The following is a 20,750-nucleotide window of genomic DNA, read 5'->3' as shown; positions in this document are numbered from 1 at the left end:
TAGAAAGCCCATGCTGTGGTCAGTGACAGGCCAATAAATAGCACTACTGTCGGAGCCAACGGCATCTGGGGAGGAGGTATGAACAGGTCCCCCACCCCCCATAGTCACAGGTAGCGATCTGGGCATCCGACTTCTCCCACCAAGCAACAGCCTTTGAATATTGCACTTGCAGAAAGGATTCCACAGGGTAAATATGGAACTTCCCACTTGCATTATGCGGGAAGCTGTTTGTGCTTTACTCCCAGAAGGAGAAAAGGGAAAAGCTGAGGCTCAGGGCAGTAAGTCGGCCTGCGCCGAACTCCATCTACCCTCCACTTAAGAGAATCTGCTTGGAGGACGGGGAACTGTGCACCGAAGCGTCAGGCCGTGACTGGGGTGACGAGATCCAAGGCTGAAATTAGGAATGGGGAGTGAGGTGGGGCGTCGCTTTTGTTCAGTTTGGGGCGGGGCAAGGAGGGGAAGTTGAGTGGAGGGCCGAGAGAGGGCTGGCGGCAAGGGGATGGGTTACTCTGTGGCCGAGCTGCTGAGGCGCCTTGCGGCAGAGAGCCAGTTCCTGCCCGCCTACCCGAGCACTTCCCAGCGGGCTCGCCCCCCCCCGCCCGCCCGCCCGCCCGCTGCATCAGCAACTGCGAACAGGGGCGTGCCTGGGGCCCTTTCTCACGCCAGCGCTGCCCCCTTCCTGCATGGGACAAGGCCAGCTGTTGCTTTCCACAGGCTCCGCGGGGACCGATGGCTCGGCCCCCGAAGCACGCGGCGCCCGCCGCCTTAGAGCCAGACTTCGGCCCCTCGCGGGGCGTTGCAGGGCCGGGGAAAGAGCGGCCGCGGCCTGCAGCCCGCGGCCGCACCCCTCCGCGGCAAAGCCGGGCCAGGCGGGCCTCGGCGGAGCGCGCTTCTCCCCTCGGAGCGCCGGCCGCCGCTCGGCTTGGCGGGCTGCGGGCGCCGTGGCCGAGCAACACGGCCCGCCGGAGGGGCGGCCGGAGGGGCGGCGCGGCGTCGGCGGCCCCAGGAGGGGGCGCTGGCCCCGGCCCCGGCCCGCGGGGGGCTCCTGCGCGGCGCGGCGCCTTGCGCCCGCAGCGGCGTCCTCGCCAAGCGGCTGTCCCGCGAAGCGCCGGGAGATGGCGCCCTCGACCGCGCCATCCTCCGGGGAGCCTCTGCCGGCGACAGGCCTCCCCGGCCCGGCCCGCGAAGGCGCGCGGCGACATCGCGCCCGCGGCTGCCCCCCGCGCGCCGCGCCTTTGGGCGCCCGCTTAGGACGCGGGACTTCCCTTGCTGGGGGGGCACAGCGGGCGCCCGCGCGCCGCCCCGCAGCCCGTCGCCGGGCCGTCGCGGGCCCCGGAACCGCGCCGGGCAAGGCTGCGTGGCAGCCCTCTGGCTGGCTGTGTCGGAGCGCGCCCGGCCCCTCCCCGGATTTCCCACGCCAGCTGCGCCCGTGCTCTGAAATCGTGCGGGACGGCCGGAGTTCCCCAGAAGACTCTTCGTTGGTAGACAGCGTTTAAAATCAGCTGGAGAAAGCATTTTTAGGATGATCCAGAAGGCCCCCAACCCCCATGCGCGGCCACACGCACATCCGCAGAGAGCCGGGGGGCCTCTGGGGATCAGTGCTCTTGTATTGCTCGTGGGGTTGCTGGGCCAAGCCCTGGCTGGGTCTGGAGGTGACGAGACGGTGGCCCACACATGCACCGTGGCCCTCCTCCCATGGTGGCCCCCCAGGCCTTGCGGTCTTTAAATGAGCTGGCCACCAATGGCTTGTTTGGGCCACTGCCCGATTGGAGGCCATTATTTGGTAAGTGGCTCACCTGCCTTTGGTTCTTGCATGGTGTCCCCGACAAACGTCTTCCAAATTTCCCCATAACACTGTCTCGTCATCACTGCAGACCCTGAACCAGCGTTTAAGGTGCCTCCATTCAAGTGGCTTTCCCGTGTGGATCCAGCACGGGGATGGGATCAAGAAATGGACCCAGCCCTCCCGAACGGCGGCTGCCTTTGCCTCCTATGAACTGCATGCACTGCTGGGTCGCTTACGGTTTCCTTGTGGACCAGCCAGCTGCCAACCCTTCTTCTTAAACTCCAGCTCCACCAGCAGCCCTCTCTTCTTGAGGCCCCTTCACCCACTGATGGCTGTAAGTCTTAAGTCCAGCACTGGGCGGCTTCTTTGCCCTTCCAGGTCACCCTCTACGAGATGGAGAATTTCCAGGGCCGGAAACGCGAGCTGACGGATGAGAGTCCCAACGTAACGGAGAAGGACCTAGACAAAGTGGGCTCCATTCGGGTGGAGGCTGGCCCATGAGTACTGAGCGCATGAAAGAGCGAATAACAACGCATCCCTCCGCCTGGTGATGCCGATAATAATACTGTTGCTCACGCACCACTTTTCTTTTTCCAGGATAAACTCGGAGTCACTGACAGTGAAAGCAAAGCAGCAAAATACAACAAAAACAGCTGTGTATGGTTGTTTGTGTTTTTATGTAATTCTTCTCCTGTATTTCCAAACTAAAACGCTTGATTTTTTAAAAATGCCAAAGAAAGTGGCAATAAATAATATAAATCCCTTCCCAGCCAACAAAGGAAGTGCAGTCCAATAAATAGCAGCTCTGTATTGATAGTGATGGTACATACTAACTCTTCTAATCTTTCCAACAGCCTTTTCAAATATGTGAAGGTCTGAAGATATTTGCGCTATTTAAGGTACTTGAAGAGCTATATGAATGCTCTTATTTGTTATCGACTAGTAATTTGGTTACATCTGCCTAACTTACTCCAGTTCTGCTAAAGAGCTGTGCTGGGCACAGAGCCCTTCCCCTAACTGCTGAAGACCTTATCCTGCCACTGTTTTTATGGCTTCTTGGATTTTAGCAGGCATTGCCCAGGCACTTTTAAGCACAGCTGCTTAAGTCATAAGGACTAGAAGCTTACTTTTCATTAAAAACTGGAATACTGGACCCATTGTGTGTTTTACTTGGCTATCTTAAAACTTAAATTTAACTTGTGACTTGGAGCGTATTGTTAACCTTTTAACAGTGAGTAAAATACTGATAGGTGCTTTCTGCAAGAAGACCAAGATTCCATCTAATGAAGATTGGTTCCAGAAAGATTGACTTATTTAAGAAGATATAAAGAACTTGTTTCATAAACAAGTGTATTCAGAATTGGTCACTTTTCGTAATGTAGTAGAATTCTACGTTCATGGATGGTTTGAGCGCTTATGTTATGTTTGAAATGTTATGTGTATGTCTTTCTTCTTCTTTGTTATATCTTGTGATTTGTGAAAATAACATTTTAAAAAGTACCCCAAAAATGGAATACTGGGGTTCTCCAGAATGTAAGTACTGCGCTCAGCGCCACACATTTGCACTAGCCGCATGCTTGCACTAGCCCAGTATTCCAGCATATGCATAGTCCTGGTTACAGGCAGCGGTGGCAGCTGAGTTCTGCTTTCCCGATCGCCCAAGCTAAAAGCTCTCGCTCTGGCTTCCCTCCCACAGGTGGGTCGGGTTCGAGCACCAGGCATTCAGTGGAGAGCAGTTTGTGCTGGAGAAGGGGGACTACCTGCGCTGGGACGCGTGGTCCAACAGCCGCAGCAGTGACAGCCTCCTCTCTGTCCATCCCCTGCTGATGGTGAGTAACACGATGGGCCCCAGGATTTGCCCACCGCTTGCCCACCGGGGTTCAAAGTCCCATCTTTGCCAGGGACTGAATGGTGTCACTTTGGGCAAGCTGCTGGCGCTCAGCCTCACGACCATATCTGTAAAATGGAGATTTTATATTTAGGGTATGCATGGATGGATATTTTGATAAATAATTTTTATACTGGATTTTGTATAAAAGGATAGAGAAGCAAATTTCACAATGAACTTAAGACGAGCCTGCAGAAATCTGCCCAGCCCAGTGACCTGTTGCCAACAGTGGCTACCAGATGCTTCCAGGAAGCCCAAAGCAAAACATAGGAGCAAGAGCCCTGAGAGCACCTTCTCCCTTACCAGCCTGCCCAGTCACTGAGGTCATCGGAGGGCTTGCTCCTGGTGGTTCCACGTGGACCTATGGCCCGACTGGAGTCCACCAGGAGAAGAGCCTTCAGTGTGGCGGCCCCCTTTCTTTGGGACTCCCTGCCCCTGGAGGTCAGGCAGGCACAACACTGCGTTGTTTCTGGCGCCTCCTGAAAACAGCACTGTTCCAGGGGGCATCCCTTAATTGGCCAGTTACGGGTTTTAGTGGCATTGTGTTTTTGAACAAGTGTAATTTTAATGTAGTGTTTTAATCTTTTTATGCTTTTACTGTTTCATCCTTTGTGTTCACAGCTCCAAAATCTGTTCTAGGCATGGAGCGGTATATAAATATTGTAAAGAAATAAAGTAAACAAGAGCCCCCCGCCCCCCGTGCTCCGCAGCGAGGGGCATGTGGTGAGGTGGAGGGTCTGTTGAGCTGCTGTGCCTAATGGCCCTTGACGAAACCTCTCCCTGAATTTCCCAGTCCCCTTTTAAAGCTAAACGGGCGTGGCATTATTAAGCTTCATGCGTGGATATGTTCACCTGGCTGCTTCCCTTGGGGGCGGGGTGTGTGGTGCTCCGCATCTTGGATGTCAGCTCACATCGCCTGTCGCCGTGGGCTGGGCTCTCTGGGGCTGATGCCGTCTCCCAAGCTCTGTGCCTCACCCCCGCCTTGGGAGGACGTGATGCTCCAAAGAGCCCAGAGCGAGGCCGTGCCATCCACGGTGCCTTCGCTGTCCTCGGTGTGGCGTCCCGGGGCAGTTCAGTGTCCTGGGCAGGCCTGGCCGGCCGCGTGTTGTGCTCCCTCTGTCAGGGCCAGGGGCGAACACAGAGGGCCGCGTTGGCTGGCCTGGCGCTGCCCTCTGAATAGGACCTAAGGCCCATGGGCCCACTGTGGCCCTGGGGGGTTTCCTGGATGGCCACGGCCCCTTCCCGTCCCCCAACCGCTGTGCATTTGGTGGCTCCATGGCTTCTGCGTGTCCCCCACCGGCCCGCCCCCAGCCCTTCTAAGAGGCTGAAATGCCTCTCCTAAATTACTGACAGCAAGAGCTTTAAGCTAAAATAGGCTGGTATTTTGGGGGCTTTTGGCCCTGCCCGTTTTGCTCTGCCCCCCCCATTGGAATACGGGCCGCCGACAGCTTCTCTGAAACCAAATCCAGCCCTCTGCCTGAAAGAGGTTCCGCGGAGGTGGACAGTTTGGCCATCTTACCTGCTTCTGTCTGCCTTGACTGGCAGCAGCTCTCCAGCTTTCAGGCAAAGTGGGGGGGGGGCCTTCCCATCTCCTCGTCCTTTTGCCTGGAGATGCTGCCGGGGACTGAATCGGGGCCTCCTGCATGCAAAGCAGGGGCTCTGCCAACTGAACTACGGCCCCTGCCCTAGGCAGGGTCGGGGAGGACAGGCCTACTGGCAGATCTGAGCCCTCACGGCCAAACAGACCCCCTCCCCCTGGCCTTGTTGTGGGTCTTGAGCACAGAAAATGTCCCTGCCCTTTGCTCCTGGAGATCCGTTTCACTGGCGATGCCAGCGGGGGTAGAACCTGGGGCCTCCTGCGGCCAAGGCAGGTGCTCTGCCCCGGAGCCAAGCCTCACTCCCTTCCCTTGTCCCTGTGCGTGTGGGGCGGGTCTCTGCAGAGCAGCACGGCTGCACCGCCCGCCCGCCTCCTGCCACTTGTCCCTCCCACTGCAGGACAGCCCAGACCACAAGATTCACCTGTTCGAGAGCACCAGCTACCATGGGCGGAAAATGGAGATCGCGGGGGACGATGTGCCCAGCTTGTGGGTTCACGGCTCCCAGGACCGCGTGGCCAGCATCAAGGCCCTGAATGGAATGTAAGGAGGCAGCGGGTGGGAGGCAAACCTTTCGGCCCCCAGGGAGGAGGCGGCAGGGGGTTTCGAACAGCCTCCCAGTGTGTTAGACTACAGCTCCCACATCCCCTCCAGCCAGCCTATGGGAGTTGTAGCCTGACACATCTGGAGGAGGCCGCCTCAGACAGAGGCTGGTTTGCACAGCTGCGCTTCCCGTGGGAGGACAGTCCCTGATCTTGCTCCACCTGCTGGGGAAATGCTGAACCCTGCTCCAGGGTCTGCTCTCCTCTCCTCTCCTCGCCCCGCCCCGCCCTCGTTTTCTCTCTCCTCTACCACCACCACCACCCATCTTCACGTGGCGTGAAATGTAGGGAGCAAAGCCCCAATACACGTGCGGAAGTGCGCAGAGCAGAGTGTGTCATTTTGGCCCGATGAGGGACAAGAGCGTCGGTGAGAAGAGCGTAGATGCTTCCTCAGAACAGTGAGACACCGTTACTGAACAAGTGCTGTGGCCCTGAACTGGGCAGGCACGCTGGTACATGTCTGAAGATCTTTGGGCGCCGTGGTAGTCCTGAGCAGCCGTTCAAGTGGCTGCAGGTAGAGTCTGTTGTGTTTTTGTTTAAATTTATGTTGGCATTGATATCCTGCTTTTCTGCCCATCACATCGCCCCCAAAGCAGCTTACAGACAATATTAAAAACACAAATCATAATCAGTAAACGTCCAGACAAGCAAATTAAAATTACAGCATGCATTATTTTAAAAATCCTGCAAAAATCAGCAGACTTGCAAGCACAACCAAGGATAGCTTTACAAATATTAAAAATGCTCAGAGCTGAGGATGCCCTTAAAATCACGTTTCTCCGGCCCACGGAGCGCAGCAGAGACCCAGAAATCCAGAGCTCGTGGATGTCGCGTCACATGAGATGGGGGGAAATGCAGGGCTGCTGTGCCAAGCCAGGCTCCAGCACTCGCGTTGGGCTGGTGAATCAGCAGGGCGCAATCCTTGGGGAAAAGCGGCTCTGGCCACAGCCATCTGCCTTGGTCACATCCAGATTAGTTGTCTTTAGAATGCTCTAACTGAGGCTGCCCTTCAAAAACATCCAGAAACTAAAGCTAGTGCAAAATGCAGGGACCAGAATAATTTCTGGTGTTTGCTTTTCAGATCACATCACTCCAGTTTTGTTTAGCTTTCACTGGCCTCCAATTTATGCATAGGCCAAATAAAGGTGGTGCTTACTTAGCTGTAAAGCCATACACCGTTTGGGGCCAGAATATCTGAAGGGACACCTTCCATATGAACCTCTCTGCCCTCTGCATTGCCTTTGAAGGCCTTGCTCAGTGTTCCACCACCAGCAGAGCTGCATCAGGGCCTTTTCAGCTGTGACACCCCACTGTGGAATTCCCTCCCCAAAGAGGTTCATCTGCACGTGCGCGCGCACGCGCACACACACACACACACACACACACACACACACTGTGGTCAGCTAAGGTGGCCAGCTAAGACTTCCTTCACTCCACCAAGCTTCTGATATACTTTAATGCAGACCTGCTGGCAGACCTTGGGTGCTTCCAGACAGGAGAGCTCCTAACGCTAATTATTCAGAATGCATCTTGCAGCTATTCTGCCTTTTTTCCCTAATGGATTTTCTGCAATAGGAGAAAAGGTGAAAGAAGAGGTGGGAAAACACGGGAGGGCTACCAGTGGTTGACTACATTGTTTGGATCTCCCATAACATTCTGCGAACAAAGCAGTTAGATCGCACAATAAAAGCCTCATCTGGAAGCAGCTGTTTTGTTGGCTGGTTGTAATACCCTCTGGTTTCATCATTTTTTGTAGTTGCAAACTGCCAAGGAGTGAAGGGACTGTCATTGGCCAAAAGGGCAGTAGATGCACGATTTTATAAATTGAGTCATGCCTAGTTCTGTTTTTTGGGAGATGGGTGGGAGGTGATACCTTTCCAGTGGCCATGCCTCTCAGCACCCTGGTTGTAAAGGATGCCTGGCTGGCTTTCTCTTGACATTTCTTTGTTGTGCCCCCTCTGCCTCTGTAGATGGGTGGGATATGAATACCGCGGGTACCGTGGCCAGCAGTACGTCTTTGAGAAAGGCGAGTACCTCCACTGGAACAAGTGGGGTGCCAGCCAGCCTTTGATCCAGTCAGTACGGCGTGTCCGGGACCAGCAGTGGCACAAAAGAGGCTGCTTTGAGGAGAGCTAAAAGAAGCACAGACCACGTTCATAAAGGAGGGGAAGAAACTGAACCAAGGCCCTCTCCCTGAAGCGGTGGCAGAGGCCTTATGTGTAAAAACAAAAAAGTGAGATTTAACGCTCTCAATAAAGGGCTGTGCTGTAGCTGTGCCTCCTCTGCTTTCTCGTTGCTTGCAATTCCCCCCCCCCAACTCCTCCCAGAAGAGCCCTCTGCGTCTATCAAAACACAGTTTGTGGTCAGCATCACTTTGTCCAGCCTCTGTGCTTTGCCCACCAAATGTTATTGTGTTGCTATTCTATCTGACTGCGGAAACTCTGGGCGCTTCACAAAATAAAAGTTAAAACCATAAAATGCATAAATAGAATAAAACCACATAAAATCTAAAACAGAGTAAAACAGCAACAGGATAAAACCAAAGTAAAAGCCACAACATCGGAGAACAACAGCAGTGCAAGCATCTACAACCCAACTTTAAAGCTAAATGGCTAAAAACCCTGGGAGAATTTTTTTTTTGAATCTTCACCAGCAACCAAACATACCACAGTGTAGGTGCCAGGCGAGCCTTTCTAGGGAGCCATTCCTCAAGTGAGGCGCCACCAGTGAAAAGTCCCTCCTTCTGTAGTAGCCACTTGCCTCACATATTGGGGAGGGGGGATCCAGAGAAGGGCCTCAGAAGGTGAGCCTATGGTCGGATAGGTATATCCAGGAGATGCTTCTTCAGGTAACTTGGTCCCAAGCCATTTAGGTCTTTAAAGGCAGATTCCAGCACTTGGAACTGGGCCTGGAAACAGACTGGAAGCCAGTGCAGATCGCAGACCTTCTGCCCTCTCCTCCTCCTCCTCCCTTGTTGGCCATTGCCCCTTCCTCTGCAATCCTGCCCCAGCCAGGCTGTCTCTGCACAAATGCTGGGAATGCCCAGAAGAAGCCATTTCCCCGAAGGGGCAGTAGGCCAAGAGAGGCCATCCACCTTCCAACTGAGTCGAGACGTCAGTAGGGCAGGACCGAATCTCCACCCCAAAGAGCTTCTCCAAAGAAGGGCCCTCTGAGATGCCAAAGGCCCCTTTTCCTTTGGAGCCACCCAAGAGGGCTCAGTTTAAGCAGCCGGGCTTGGAGCTCTTTTCCACACTGGGGCCAGCTGTGTCATGTGCAGAGGGACTAGGTTTGCCTGCACATCCCAAGAGCTCAGAGAATAAGGATGTGCAAAGGACTCCTCTCTCCTGGGTGCCGGGTCAAGCCCATGCCAGCTTTGCAGGTGGAAAGCCCCAGGCTCAGTGCCAGACATCTCCAGACGGAAAAGGTCTCCGTTAGCAGAGCTGGGGAAAAACCCTTCTGTGCCGGAAAGATTGCAGAGGTGCTGCCAGTCAAAGCTGGCAAGGCGAGGCTGGTTGGGCCAAGGGTCAGACTTGCTATAAAGCAGTGACGGATGCCTATGTTTAGGCAGGGGCCCCATAGCTCCATGGGAGGGCACACGCTATGCATGCAAAAGGTCCTGGCATTCAACCTCTGGGCCTCTCTTTGCTGGCAGCTGGAGCAGAGCCAGCCTCCCCAATCTCTGGTGTGTTCCAGATGTGCTGGACTACAGTCCCCATCATCCCCCGTCAGCATAGCTGTTGCCAAACAAAAACACAGTGGCATCCTCCTCGACTAGCACAGCCACTCACAACGTGGTGCCCTCCAGATGTGTTGGACTGCAACCAGCTGGGGATTATGGGAACTGTAGTCCAGCACATCAGGAGGGTGCTGGCTTGGGGGAGGCTGGACTATAATGGTAGGTATGGGACATCTGGGCCTTCGGGGCCAAGGATTGCCTGATCCAGCAAAGGGGCCTAGATTGTACCAGCCACAGGGGTCCACTCCCCAATTCCTCCAGCACCCAACCAGGAGCGCTCACTTAGCACAGCAGTCCAGTTTCTACCTCTGGCCCTCAGTGCAGCGAAATGGATTTCTGCAACAAGCAGGATGATGTGGAGCTTCCTGTCAAAAATGTTTGGAAGCCCCAGCTAGCACATAATGTAGAGGCCTGGTACTGGAGAGTAGTGGATAGCTGTGAATACATCATGGTGCTGCCATAATTTCAGGATAGTCACTGCAGCCATCTTTTGCAGCAGCCCCCCACCCCGAGAGCCTGGTTCCACTTCAAGGAGCAATAATGGGATCTCTGCACAGGCTCCTGAGCACTGGAGCCCAATTCATCCGATACACGAAGCAGTCAAGAAATGCATACGCAGGTGCAGATGGCGTGCTGATCCCTCCCCCAAATGTACAAGGTCCGAAAGAGAGCAGTGCCCTAATCTGAAGCACAACACGAGCAGTCCAACTGAAGAAGGTGTGTCTCTGTCGCCACCACCACCCACTAACCAGAAGGGCACCCAACAAGGAGACTCCCAAATATTATCAGTGTCTGGACCCAGCAAGAACAGAGAAGCCTATGGGTACTGGATGCATTCTCGGAACAACACCCAACTTTGGATTGTGTAAAGAAGTTTCCAATCAGGAGCATGCTGCACAACTCTGGCTCTTTAAAATGAAGCGGAGATAGAAGCCCTCCAAATCAGGCCAAAGGCAGATGATGGCCCGCTGGTGGATTGTTAGTCTATTAGCTATGCTGAGACACCAGCTGCCTTTGGCTCTCCCTCAACTGAGTGCAAACCCAGGATCACTTAATACAGGTTCCTTATTATGCCATGGCTGTTAACAAGATCCTCTACGTCTTAAAATACATTGCTGGAGCTTGGGGATTCTAGTAAAAAGAAGAAAAGTTAACCTCCAAGACAGTTGGCAACCTGGCCCTGCTCTAAATGAGAGAGAATCAGATTTTGAATCCACCAGTTCACACTGCCCAGGAAGAGCTGCAGGGATGGGAGAGTCATGGCTGAATTTTCGTTTGCCCAAATACGGACCTGACAGATGAGACAACCGACCTCTCTTTACCCATCATGTATCTGTTTACATCCTGCCTTTCTTCTGAGGAGCTCAAGACAGGATAGATGCATTTCTCTCCTACTGACATTTTTTCCTCACAAGAACCCTATGAGGCAGGTTACAAGATCACCAAGGAAGCTTCATGGCTGAATGGAGATGTGAACCAGGTCTAACAGGTTGAAATATTTTGCTGCTATTTCAGCTCCATCCCCTTTCCTTACCTACCCCTCTCTATCCCCCCCCCACCCATATTTCACTGCTGGCATTTATGCTCCTCGCCCTGTTAATCCACCACCTCACCATGGAACTGGCATAATGGGGGTGGGGGGGCAGGTACACTTGTGGAGTCTGAGGGCCAAACCACCCCTGACATTTAATGCCCCTTTACATCTAAACTGCCAGCTTGCTAAAATGCAAACTGCATCAACTGTGTGTGTGTGTATGTGTGTGTGTGTGAGTGTGAGAGTAATGTGATCAGAGTAGACATGATGAGGGAATTTAACCCTTTCCTCCCCTATTGCATTCCTAAGGAAAAAATCAGTGGGATGGAGGACCTTTTATCAGCTTGCTCATACACCAGCTATGCCCTTATCTGGACAGAGATAGCCTAGCTGCAGTTATCCGTGCTCTGATAACCTCTTGCCTGGATTACTGTAATGCATTCTACATGGGGCTGCCTTTGAAAATGGTCTGGAAACTTCAGCAAGTCCAAAACAGGGCAGTAAGATTGTTGACAGGGACTGGCCAACAAGATCACATTACGCCAGTACTTTTCCATCTGCACTGGCTGCCAGTCCCTTTCTGGGCCCAATTCAAACTGCTGGTATTAACATTCAAAGCCCTAAAGGGCCTGGGGCCAGGTTAGCTGAAGAATTTCCTCCTCCCATATGTACCTGCCCAGACCCTAAGGTCATATTCAGGGGTTCTTCTCTGGGAGTCCCTGCCAAAGGAAGTGAGGTGGGCAGTTACCGGGAGGAGGCCCTTTTCTGCTGTGGCACCCGGGCTGTGGAATGAACTTCCTAGAGAGGTTCACCTGGTGCCTACATTGTACTCCTTTTGCCACCAAGTGAAAGCCTTTTTATTTCCCCAGTGTTTTAGCACTCTAGTCTTTTAGCTCAGCTGTTTTAAATCTGTATTTTAAATCTCTGCATTGCTACTAGGTTTTATTCTGGTTGTACTTTTATATTTTATATTGTTTTACATTGCACCTTGAGGTTTTAATTTTTGTGAACCACCCAGAGAGCTTCGTTTATGGGGCGGTATAGAAATGTAGTAAATAAATAAATCAGAAAAATCCCTCTTTGAAGTGCTATTCGCATTGGAAGGAGATATTCAGCTGGTGCTGATGAGGGATCCCCTGCCCCCACGCAGCAAAGACTAGCTTTGAAGAGAGACTTTCCTCAGGATGGCAGCAGGGGGAAAGGGTTAAACTCCCCATCCAGGTCTGCTCTGATCTCATTAATTAGCACCCACCCACAGCTGGTGCAATTTGCTCCATCTGGGTGCCCAAACAAAGCTGCCTCACCTGGTCATGCTAGCTTAGCAGCCCTCCATCTCCTTTGACCCCAGTTGCTTAAAGGAACCATTGAAGAGCAAAGACTGGCTCATCGAAATTGGATTACTTTCCATCTGATTATGGACATGCTGGCTCAAAAGTTAGATTTTGGTTGGACACGAGAGGAAAGAAACTATTTAAACACACTGTGTTTCAATCATTAAACAAGATGAGATACAGTCCTACTCATGAATTCTGGTGGGTTTTAAATGTTACTTTTAATTACAGATGCTATAGAGATTAAATTCTGTATGGGGGCTTCAGTTCAATTAAGAAACAATATTTGAGGCTCCAGTCAGATAAATTATAGGATATTTAAAAGCAAGTGAAGAAAGCCATAACTGGCATCTCTCATCCTGGCATTCATTTTGCCACGTTCCTTCATCCTTCCAACTTGCAGGTTCAGCACTGATAAGAGATCATGTCCTATTTCTTTTCCACCCATAGATTAAAAAGCTGAGAATATTGCTGCATAATATGGTTGGGTGCCAGCTGGGATCCAAGCAAGCCACCCCTGCAGGGAAGGCCAGGGCAGGAGCGGTGGAGACAGCGGCAAAGGAATTGGGCTGACCAAGTGAGACCAAGCTTTGCGGGTTGTCCAGGCTTCCTTAGGGTGTTGAAGGCCCAAGAATATGTGAGGCCCAGAATATTATTGCATGATCAAAGTGTCTTCACAAACACCAAACAAATTGTTTTTCTGTCCATCCAAACCGTTGTCTCCTGACATTCAAGCTGCTTAGCAGAATCATCCATTTTGTCTGTCTCTTGTGTGAATAAAGCATGTGGTCTTTCCTGACCTTTAAGAGAAGTTCGGTTCTCTCTCCTCGCCAAACCAGCAGGGGCTGTGGCAGGAGCAGCGTGGGGGCTGGAAAAGTCCACCTTCCTTTTTGAAAAATAATGCAAAAAAATCCTCCAGCATGCAACCGCTGATCTTGGCATTTTTTGTCTCCCTCCGCCTCCATGATGTGTTGGGTTTGTCTCTGAGCGACAGTCTCTGCCTGACACGATCCTCTCCTGGGCCGGCTGGGCCGGGAGCAGCATTGTCCCAGAGAGAAGCCTGGGGCGCTCACCCTGCTGAGGTCGACAGAACCAGCTCTCCTTGCCAACATACCTGACAAAGAGGGTGACTCCAAACTGAAAGCTCATGAAATAACTCTGCCGCTTCGTCTTTAGCAGGACAAAAGGCCGTGGCCGGTCAGCTGACCTCGGTTTTCATTGCTTTTTAATCCAGCATTCTCGATTTTGATCACACGTTTGTGAACTTGATAAATACTGCTGGCGCACTGGTCTATAAATTCCACTGCTCAGCTGCAGCGCTTTCAGTGGCATAAGCACACTCTGGTGCAACCGGTAAGAGCCTTCCACTTTTTTCCAGGTTTTAAAGCTTTGGGTGCCCTCTTCTTCCCAATCCAGGTTTGAGACTGCCAGGTAGAATGAGGCTGCCAGGGTCATGGAATACAGCGAGGCAAAGTAGTATGTTTATTTATGTAAGAGGAGAAGGACGGGGAGAGATGGATGCAGCAAGGCGTTGCACACCAGAACAAACCCCAGACAGGCACAGGGAAGCCTTCCCTGTAGTGCGCAGCCGCGGGTCTGACAGCTCTGTCCCGGCCCCGCGTGCGTGTACCTGGCTGGGGAGCCCACTCCCTCTGATTACGTTGTACCAAGCTGCTCTCCTAACTCAGTCCTGCTGCTTTGCTTCTTGGGAGGAAAATGGTTGTATTTCCAGGCACCCAGGCAGCGATGAAAGTCCCTCATAGATGGTTACTTGTGCATAGTTTTTCCTGGCGGGATGTGCTTGGGCCATTTTTCTGCATCCCAGTGCGCTGGCAGCAACTGTAGGGTGAGACTCCTTCCTCTCGCTTTTTTAGATATTGGCATCCATTTTTCTTGTCTTTCCTTTGCAAAATGGCCAGTTTTACTACTTTGGGGGAAATGTGTGTACTCTTTGATTTCAATACCCGTTTTCTCTCTGTGCCTCCAGCAAGTCTTTCTGCATCCACGTGCAAACTGGGACCTCCCTGCTGGGCTATCCATGGAGCTATAGATGCATACGTCTAGAGTCTATATTCACCTTGCCCATCCTGGCACCCTCCAGAGGTGTTGGACTACATGCTGGCTGGGAGTGATGGGAGCTGTAGTCCAACACCTCTGGAGGGCACTAGCTTGGGGAGGCTGGTTTATAGGACAGGAAGGGGAGATATTGAATGATGTGGTGCTTTAGAGTTAAACTGAAGGGCAGGGAGCTAGACCCACAAAGGGGGGGGGGCTGCCACATTGCATGTGCATTTTGTACACCATTTTCTCGTGCAAACTCTGCCCTCCTCCCAGCCCAGGCCACAGCTCGCCACCTGGGCAAGTAGCATCAGCAGTATTGGGTCATGGGTTGGGTGCTTCTGGCACACTCAAGGAGGGATCTGAGCTTCCCTTGGAAAGGAGCAGGCTCTGACGCGAGTTTCTCTCCCCAGGGAGAAGCCCCTCTCCTCCATCATGGCTTCGGACCACCAAGCGTCAAAACAAGCTGGATCCAAGGTCAGCCAGTGCCAGCAGCCCTTATGGGGGCACGGGAGGTGCACACAGGTGGGGCCTCCAGGTGCCATGGTGGGGCGTGGGAATAGCCGCCCCGGGCCGCACCGCATGCCTAGCAGTGCCTCTGGCTGTACAGGGGTTTCCCCTGGAGGACCTCGCCTGCGTGGGGCCAAGGGCATATCCAGTCTCTCTCTGGGGCCAGGGGAGAAAAGAAGATCTTGGACCTGCCGCTGACAAACTGAGAACCCTTATGCAGGGGAAGGAGGTGTCTGTTGCTGGCAAGCTGCGTAAGAAGAAGGGCAGAAGCAAGCCCTAACGCAAAAGCCCTGAGCCCCATATTCCCCCCCCCGCCCCCACGGCTTCTTGGAGGAAGGCCGTCTCCATCCTGCCTGGTCCAGTGCAGAGCGGGATATCAGCCCCCCCGCCACTACAAAGGAGGCGTCCAGATGGGCAGGTGCCCCAGCACTGGCGGGGGGGGCGCGGGCAAGCACAGCCCGGGGGGGGCCTGCACTGGGAAAAGGGTGGAGAGAGGAGAGGGGCAGAGGAAGTGCCTCAGGCCTCGCCTGGCTCTCTCGGAGGGCTCTCTAGGCTAGGCCGCCCGGGCCTCCCAGATGTGTTGGGCTACAACTCCCATCAGCCCCAGTCAGCGTGGCCAGCGGTCGGGGATGCCGGGAGTTGCAGTCCGTCCGAAAGGCAGGAGGCCGGGGACGGCGGATCTGGCTGGACCGCGCTGCCAAAGGCACCCGGGCGGGTGGGGCTGGTTCTGGCGCGAGCCTGGGCCGCTGCCCGCGGCGCTGGCCCTGCGCGAGCGAGCCGGTGCCCGGGGGCGGCCCGGCCCGGCCCGGCCCGGCCCGGCCCCCCGCGTCCCTGCCGGGCTCTGCCTCAGGCTCCGCTGTCCCGCGCGGCGCCGGGCGCACCCGAGGGCGCCGGGGCGCCTGAGCGAGAGCCGCGCCGCCGCCGCGCCGCCCTTGCCCGCGCTCAAGCCCCGGCGCCGGGCCCCCGCTCGCCCAGGGCCCCCGCGGCAGGAGGCGCCGCCGCCGCCGCCGCTCAGCCGCCCCTCCTCTCGCCGTGCAGCTCGTGGTCTTCGAGCAGGAAAACTTCCAGGGCCGCTGCCAGGAGCTGAACGCTGCGTGCCCCGACCTGAAGGACGCCGGCCTGGAGAAAGTCGGCTCCGTCCTGGTGCATTCGGGCCCGTAAGTCCAGAGAGCGGGCGGGGGGGCAACCCCCCCGTCGGGGCGGCGCGGGAATCGCGCCCTTGCGGCAGCCGCGCGTAGCGGGGACCCGCCCCCCCGCTGCGCGCAAGGGCCTGCTGCGGCCTTCGCCACCCCGGTGCCCTCCGGATGCGCTGGACTGCAACCCCCGTCATTCCCAGGCTGATGATGGGGCTTGCCGTCCAACACACCGGGAGGCGCCCGGGTGGCGAAGGCGGATCCATCCTGTTTCTCCTTATGCCGTCTTTCTAAAGTTTAAAAAGGTCCAAATGTGGAGAATCATTCTCTGCCCCCCACTTGGGTATTCTGGGCTCCCCCCGCAACCGACCTTCTGCCGTGGAGCCACAGAGGCATGGACTTTCCTCTGCAGAATGAACAGTCTGGGGAGAGAATTGCCCGCGACTGCCGGGAGAAGCTCGGCTCATCCCTTTCTTTCAGTGGATGGTTTTTGGAGTTGTGCGTTTTTTCCCAGGTGGGTTGGATACGAGCAAGTCAACTGCAAAGGAGAGCAGTTTGTCTTCGAGAAGGGGGAATATCCCCGCTGGGACTCCTGGACCAACAGCCGGAGGAATGACAGCATCGCGGCCTTGAGACCCATCAAAGTGGTGAGGGGAACATTCGCGCTGCCCGGCAAGAGGCCGCGGAGGGCTGGAGGGGAAGCTGCCCCTCGCGGCAAGCCCCCCAGGCTGGGCATAGTCCCCGAAGGGGAGGGGCGCACTATTTGGCGAGCAGTCGGCCCTGTGGCTTTGAGGGTGAGCCGGTGTGTGGCCGTGCAGCCCTGGGTAACACACCCTCACATCCAGCGGGGGCGGGGCGGATCCTTTTGTCCCTTTCGAAGGAGGAAGGGCAGGCGTCCGGCTCCAGTCATGCCAGGCTTAGCCTTCGCCCTAAATATCCTGGTGGGTCGACATACGAGTCTCTCTCGTTCATCTGTCCTCTTCATTTTGGTACTGTTGTGGCGGAACAGGCCACCCCCTTACCTGCAAAGTAAACGCCTGACATCCAAAGCAAGGGATGCTTTAGCTTGGCTGCTGCTTCTAAGCCAAGGGAGCCACTGGAGTACATGACACTGGAGTACAAAATCTGGCGTTTGTGTACACGTGCACACACGCTCCTCTCCACACACGCTCTTCTGCATTTCAGATACATGGGGGGGGGGGGCTGTCCTCGGCCAATTAGCAACTGTGTGCATATTCGCTGTACTGGAATACCACCCCCCCAAAAAAAAAAAACTTGCAGGAAGCCTCGGATGGTAGCTTCTCTTCACTCTTTTGTCACCCACTGATGGTTGATTCCTACCGCCCTTCCTCCTAGGACCTTAGGTGGCACACATAATCCTCCCAGCCCCATTCATCCTCACCACAGCCCTGTGAGGTAGATCAGACTGGGAGACTGGGACTTACTGAGGAGACACAGGCAGCTTGATGGCTGAATAGGGCTTCCTACTTAGTCGCAGAGGCTCCCTGCCACCCCTTCCCCTCACAGACTCTCCTTTTTTTGCCTGGCACACTTTCCCCTGGGTTAGGCCCTGTGGCCGCCCCTGACCTCGGCCTGGTGTGACTCCCTTCCAGGACAGCCAGGAGCATAAGATCATCCTCTACGAGAACCCCAGCTTTGCCGGCAAGAAGATAGAGATCACTGACGATGATGTGCCCAGCTTCCACGCCCATGGCTACCAGGAGAAGGTGTCTTCTGTGCGGGTCCAGAGTGGCACGTGAGTTTCCTGCCGGAGGCCTGGCTGAGCCTGGATCCAAACACCGAGAGGGCTGATTTCCTGCAGCTCAAGAGAGGCGTCGCATCAAAGACTGACTCCCGACTTCATGAAGTCATGGGGTGCTTCCAGGCGAGGCTTTTATCATGCCACCACCCTGCCTCGTCCACTTGAGTTTTCCAGGGGGCCCACATGAAGTTGTCTTCCCCTTGTAACCCTCCCATGTTTTCCCTCCAGCTTTCTTCCCACAACAACCCCATTAAGGAGGACAGTCTGAAATAGCTGCGCAAAGCCTGTGGGTCCATAGCACACGGAGCTGGAAGTGCCCATGGTAACACAGCTGATGTTTAAGTGTCAGGATCCTGGCGCTGCTGGCACATGCACTGCTCAGGCTGGCGCAAAAAGGACCCTGGCAGATGCTGTGCCCAGGGCGGCATAGCTGCAGGGTCTCCTGTTCTGAGACAAAGGGGTTTGGCTTGGATTCGAGTGCAGTCTGATACGCCACTGAATTAGGCTCCGTAGCACGATTCACACGTTACGCAGAGGCCAGCTGAGGTTTGCCAGCAGCTCGGTAAGGAGATACAGCCAGCTGTAGATCCCTGGCGAGCCAGGGTTTGGGAATGCCAGTTGTCACATTCACATGTCCAAGCGTGCCCCTAAGCTGCTTGAAGTGCATGCCTGGGAAGAGTACTGTGTGAAAGGCTTCTTTGTTGTTGTCACCCCTCTGCTTCTCTGCTGGGGCAATAGCTGGACATTGCTCTTTTACATTGCATTTATATTCTCTTGGCCGCTTTAGACACCTCCACTTCGTAGGGGAAAAGCAGGATACAAATCCATGAATGAATGAGTAGTTGGGCAAAGAGCAAAGCCGTTGTGTTGAGATCCAGTGCCAGACACACCCCAAATAAGGATTTTGGGAGCCTTGATTTCACAATGTTCATTTCCTTGCCACTTAATAAGGAATAAGCTGAAGCTCAACCCTGACAAGACCGAGGTACTTTTGGTGGGAGACAAGAGGAGGCTGGGGGATGCTGACCTGGTGTTGAATGGGGTACGGCTACCCTTGAAAGACCAGGTCCGCAGCCTGGGGGTCATTTTGGACTCCCAGCTGTCCATGGAGGCTCAGGTGTCAGCTGTGAGCCGGACAGCGCTGTATCAACTCCATCTGATACGGCGGCTGCGCCCCTTCCTTCCCGACCATCTGCTCCCATCGGTAGTACATGCCCTGGTCTCCTCTCGTTTAGACTACTGTAATGCGCTCTACGTGGGGTTACCCTTGAAGACGGTTCGGAAACTGCAGCTGGTACAGAACGCGGCGGCTCGCCTCATTAAAGGCAGCCGCCGGCGAGATCACATCACTCCAGTGCTGAAGGAGTTGCACTGGTTACCAGTTGTTTTCCGGGCCAAATTCAAGGTGTTGGTTTTGACCTTTAAAACCCTATATGGTTCCGGCCCAGCCTATCTTAAGGAGCGCCTCCAGCAGCACCAGACAGGCCGCTTAACAAGATCAGCCTCGGATGGCCTTCTCTCTGTCCCATCAGCCAGGACAGCTAGACTGGTGGGGACGAGGGAGAGGGCCTTCTCTGTGGTGGCCCCCACTCTGTGGAACTCCCTCCCTAGGGAACTCCGTCATGCCCCCTCTTTAATGAGCTTCCGTCGTGCATTAAAAACGTGGTTGTTCAGGCAGGCATTTGGGGTGGGTTAGGGTATTTTTTTAAAAAAAAAATTATGGTAAAATTTTATTGTTTTAAATTGTTTATGGTGGGTTGTACATCGCCCAGAGTGGCTGGGTGACCAGTCAGATGGGCGATTAATAAATTTAATAAATAAATAAATAAATAAATAAATAAACTTAATTAACAAAAAAAATGAGACGCTGTAAGTCCGTCAGTTTTCTGGCTCCCACATTTTCCTTAACGTTAATAATTTCAAATATAGCCCGTATGTTGAAGGTGGTGTGAAAAGCAAACAGGTGAAAATAAAGATCTCTGGCCTTCAGCCATGCCACCTGGTATTAACCACTGGCATTTGCTCCCTTTGCGGAGCCCTGTTTGCGAGGCTGATGCCGTGTCCCCTTTCGCAGGTGGGTCGGCTACCAGTATCCTGGCTACCGAGGCTACCAATACCTGTTTGAAAAGGGGGACTACAAGGACAGTGCTGACTTCGGAGCACAGCAGCCCCAGATCCAGTCAGTGCGGCGCATCCGGGACATGCAGTGGCACCAGAGAGGCGCTTTCCATCCTGCCAGCTAAGCCATCACTCTCTGCCTGTCTGCCTCGGATTGGGGGGGTGGGAGGGTGTTCCCAGAGAGCCAACGGGCACCCCATCTGTGTTGCCTTCCTCCCCGCCCTGGCCAGGGTTCGCTCTTCTGCACGCTGCTGTGTGAGTGACGCTCTCGCGACCGCTGCCATCACCACCAAAAACGCCTGAATAAAGCTTTGCCATTCAAACACAGGTCTTGGTCCTTTCTGTTCCACTTGGGTTTGTACATCTCAGAGGTATTGCCAGGCTCTTAAAAGATTTGGGGACCGGGCCCATAAGACACAAGTCTGAATATGCTTATTTGCATCTATATATTCTTAGAAATAATGACTAGGATTTATTTAAATGTCACAGGAGGCAAAGCCAGCCAATTAGTTTCTTATCCAAATCATCTCCAATAAAGTAAGTTCTTCAGTTAATTTGCTCCCTGAATGAGATAATCCCAAACCAATGGAATTCCCCACCCCCAAACTTAATTGCCATGTAGGGGAAGATTTGAGGGGGGCAGCATGTGGAAGGGGAGAGTTAACTTGTCCCTCCCTAGCTGGAATCCCCCTTGAAA

At 54.2% G+C, this 20,750-nt stretch overlaps 2 protein-coding genes across 5 annotated transcripts; both read left to right on the top strand.

Annotated features, from left to right (window-relative positions):
- The first annotated feature begins 499 nt into the window (after positions 1-499).
- Positions 500-2,938, top strand: LOC146335888 (uncharacterized). Its single transcript, XM_084820342.1, has 3 exons — positions 500-583; positions 770-1,783; positions 1,875-2,938. Exons 1-2 carry the CDS (start codon positions 500-502, stop codon positions 1,436-1,438), a joined length of 753 nt encoding a protein of 250 aa, XP_084676468.1. The 3' UTR covers positions 1,439-1,783; positions 1,875-2,938.
- CRYBB2 (crystallin beta B2) lies at positions 2,040-20,374 on the top strand. Of its 4 annotated transcripts, XM_084819687.1 has the most exons (9): positions 2,040-2,120; positions 2,641-2,685; positions 3,483-3,615; positions 5,670-5,812; positions 14,944-15,007; positions 16,079-16,197; positions 16,688-16,820; positions 17,787-17,929; positions 20,010-20,374. In XM_084819687.1, exons 3-9 carry the CDS (start codon positions 3,613-3,615, stop codon positions 20,176-20,178), a joined length of 774 nt encoding a protein of 257 aa, XP_084675813.1. In that variant the 5' UTR covers positions 2,040-2,120; positions 2,641-2,685; positions 3,483-3,612; the 3' UTR covers positions 20,179-20,374. The 4 variants fall into 4 exon arrangements, with proteins under 4 accessions (XP_084675813.1, XP_084675814.1, XP_084675816.1 ...); XM_084819688.1 differs by lacking the exon at positions 2,040-2,120 and having other exon boundaries at positions 2,600-2,685; XM_084819690.1 differs by lacking the exons at positions 2,040-2,120; positions 2,641-2,685; positions 3,483-3,615 and having other exon boundaries at positions 5,374-5,812.
- The last annotated feature ends 376 nt before the right edge of the window (positions 20,375-20,750 follow it).

The sequence above is a fragment of the Heloderma suspectum genome, chromosome 13, assembly GCF_057233095.1.
Source record: "Heloderma suspectum isolate Gila_16-S chromosome 13, 16-S_ref, whole genome shotgun sequence".
Taxonomy (NCBI): Eukaryota; Metazoa; Chordata; class Lepidosauria; order Squamata; family Helodermatidae; genus Heloderma; species Heloderma suspectum.
The sequence above is the reverse complement of the archived record's forward strand: the minus strand, read 5'-3'. Positions and strand labels throughout refer to the sequence as shown.

Coding starts and splice junctions, on each gene's coding strand:
- LOC146335888 (XM_084820342.1), top strand. CDS start 500: ATGGGTTACTCTGTGGCCGAGCTGCTGAGGCGCCTTGCGGCAGAGAGC. Junction 584..769: donor ACCCGAGCACTTCCCAGCGG/GCTCGCCCCCCC, acceptor CCGCCGCCTTAG/AGCCAGACTTCGGCCCCTCG.
- CRYBB2 (XM_084819690.1), top strand. CDS start 5,502: ATGCCAGCGGGGGTAGAACCTGGGGCCTCCTGCGGCCAAGGCAGGTGC. Junction 5,813..14,943: donor ATCAAGGCCCTGAATGGAAT/GTAAGGAGGCAG, acceptor TTCTCTCCCCAG/GGAGAAGCCCCTCTCCTCCA. Junction 16,198..16,687: donor GTCCTGGTGCATTCGGGCCC/GTAAGTCCAGAG, acceptor GTTTTTTCCCAG/GTGGGTTGGATACGAGCAAG.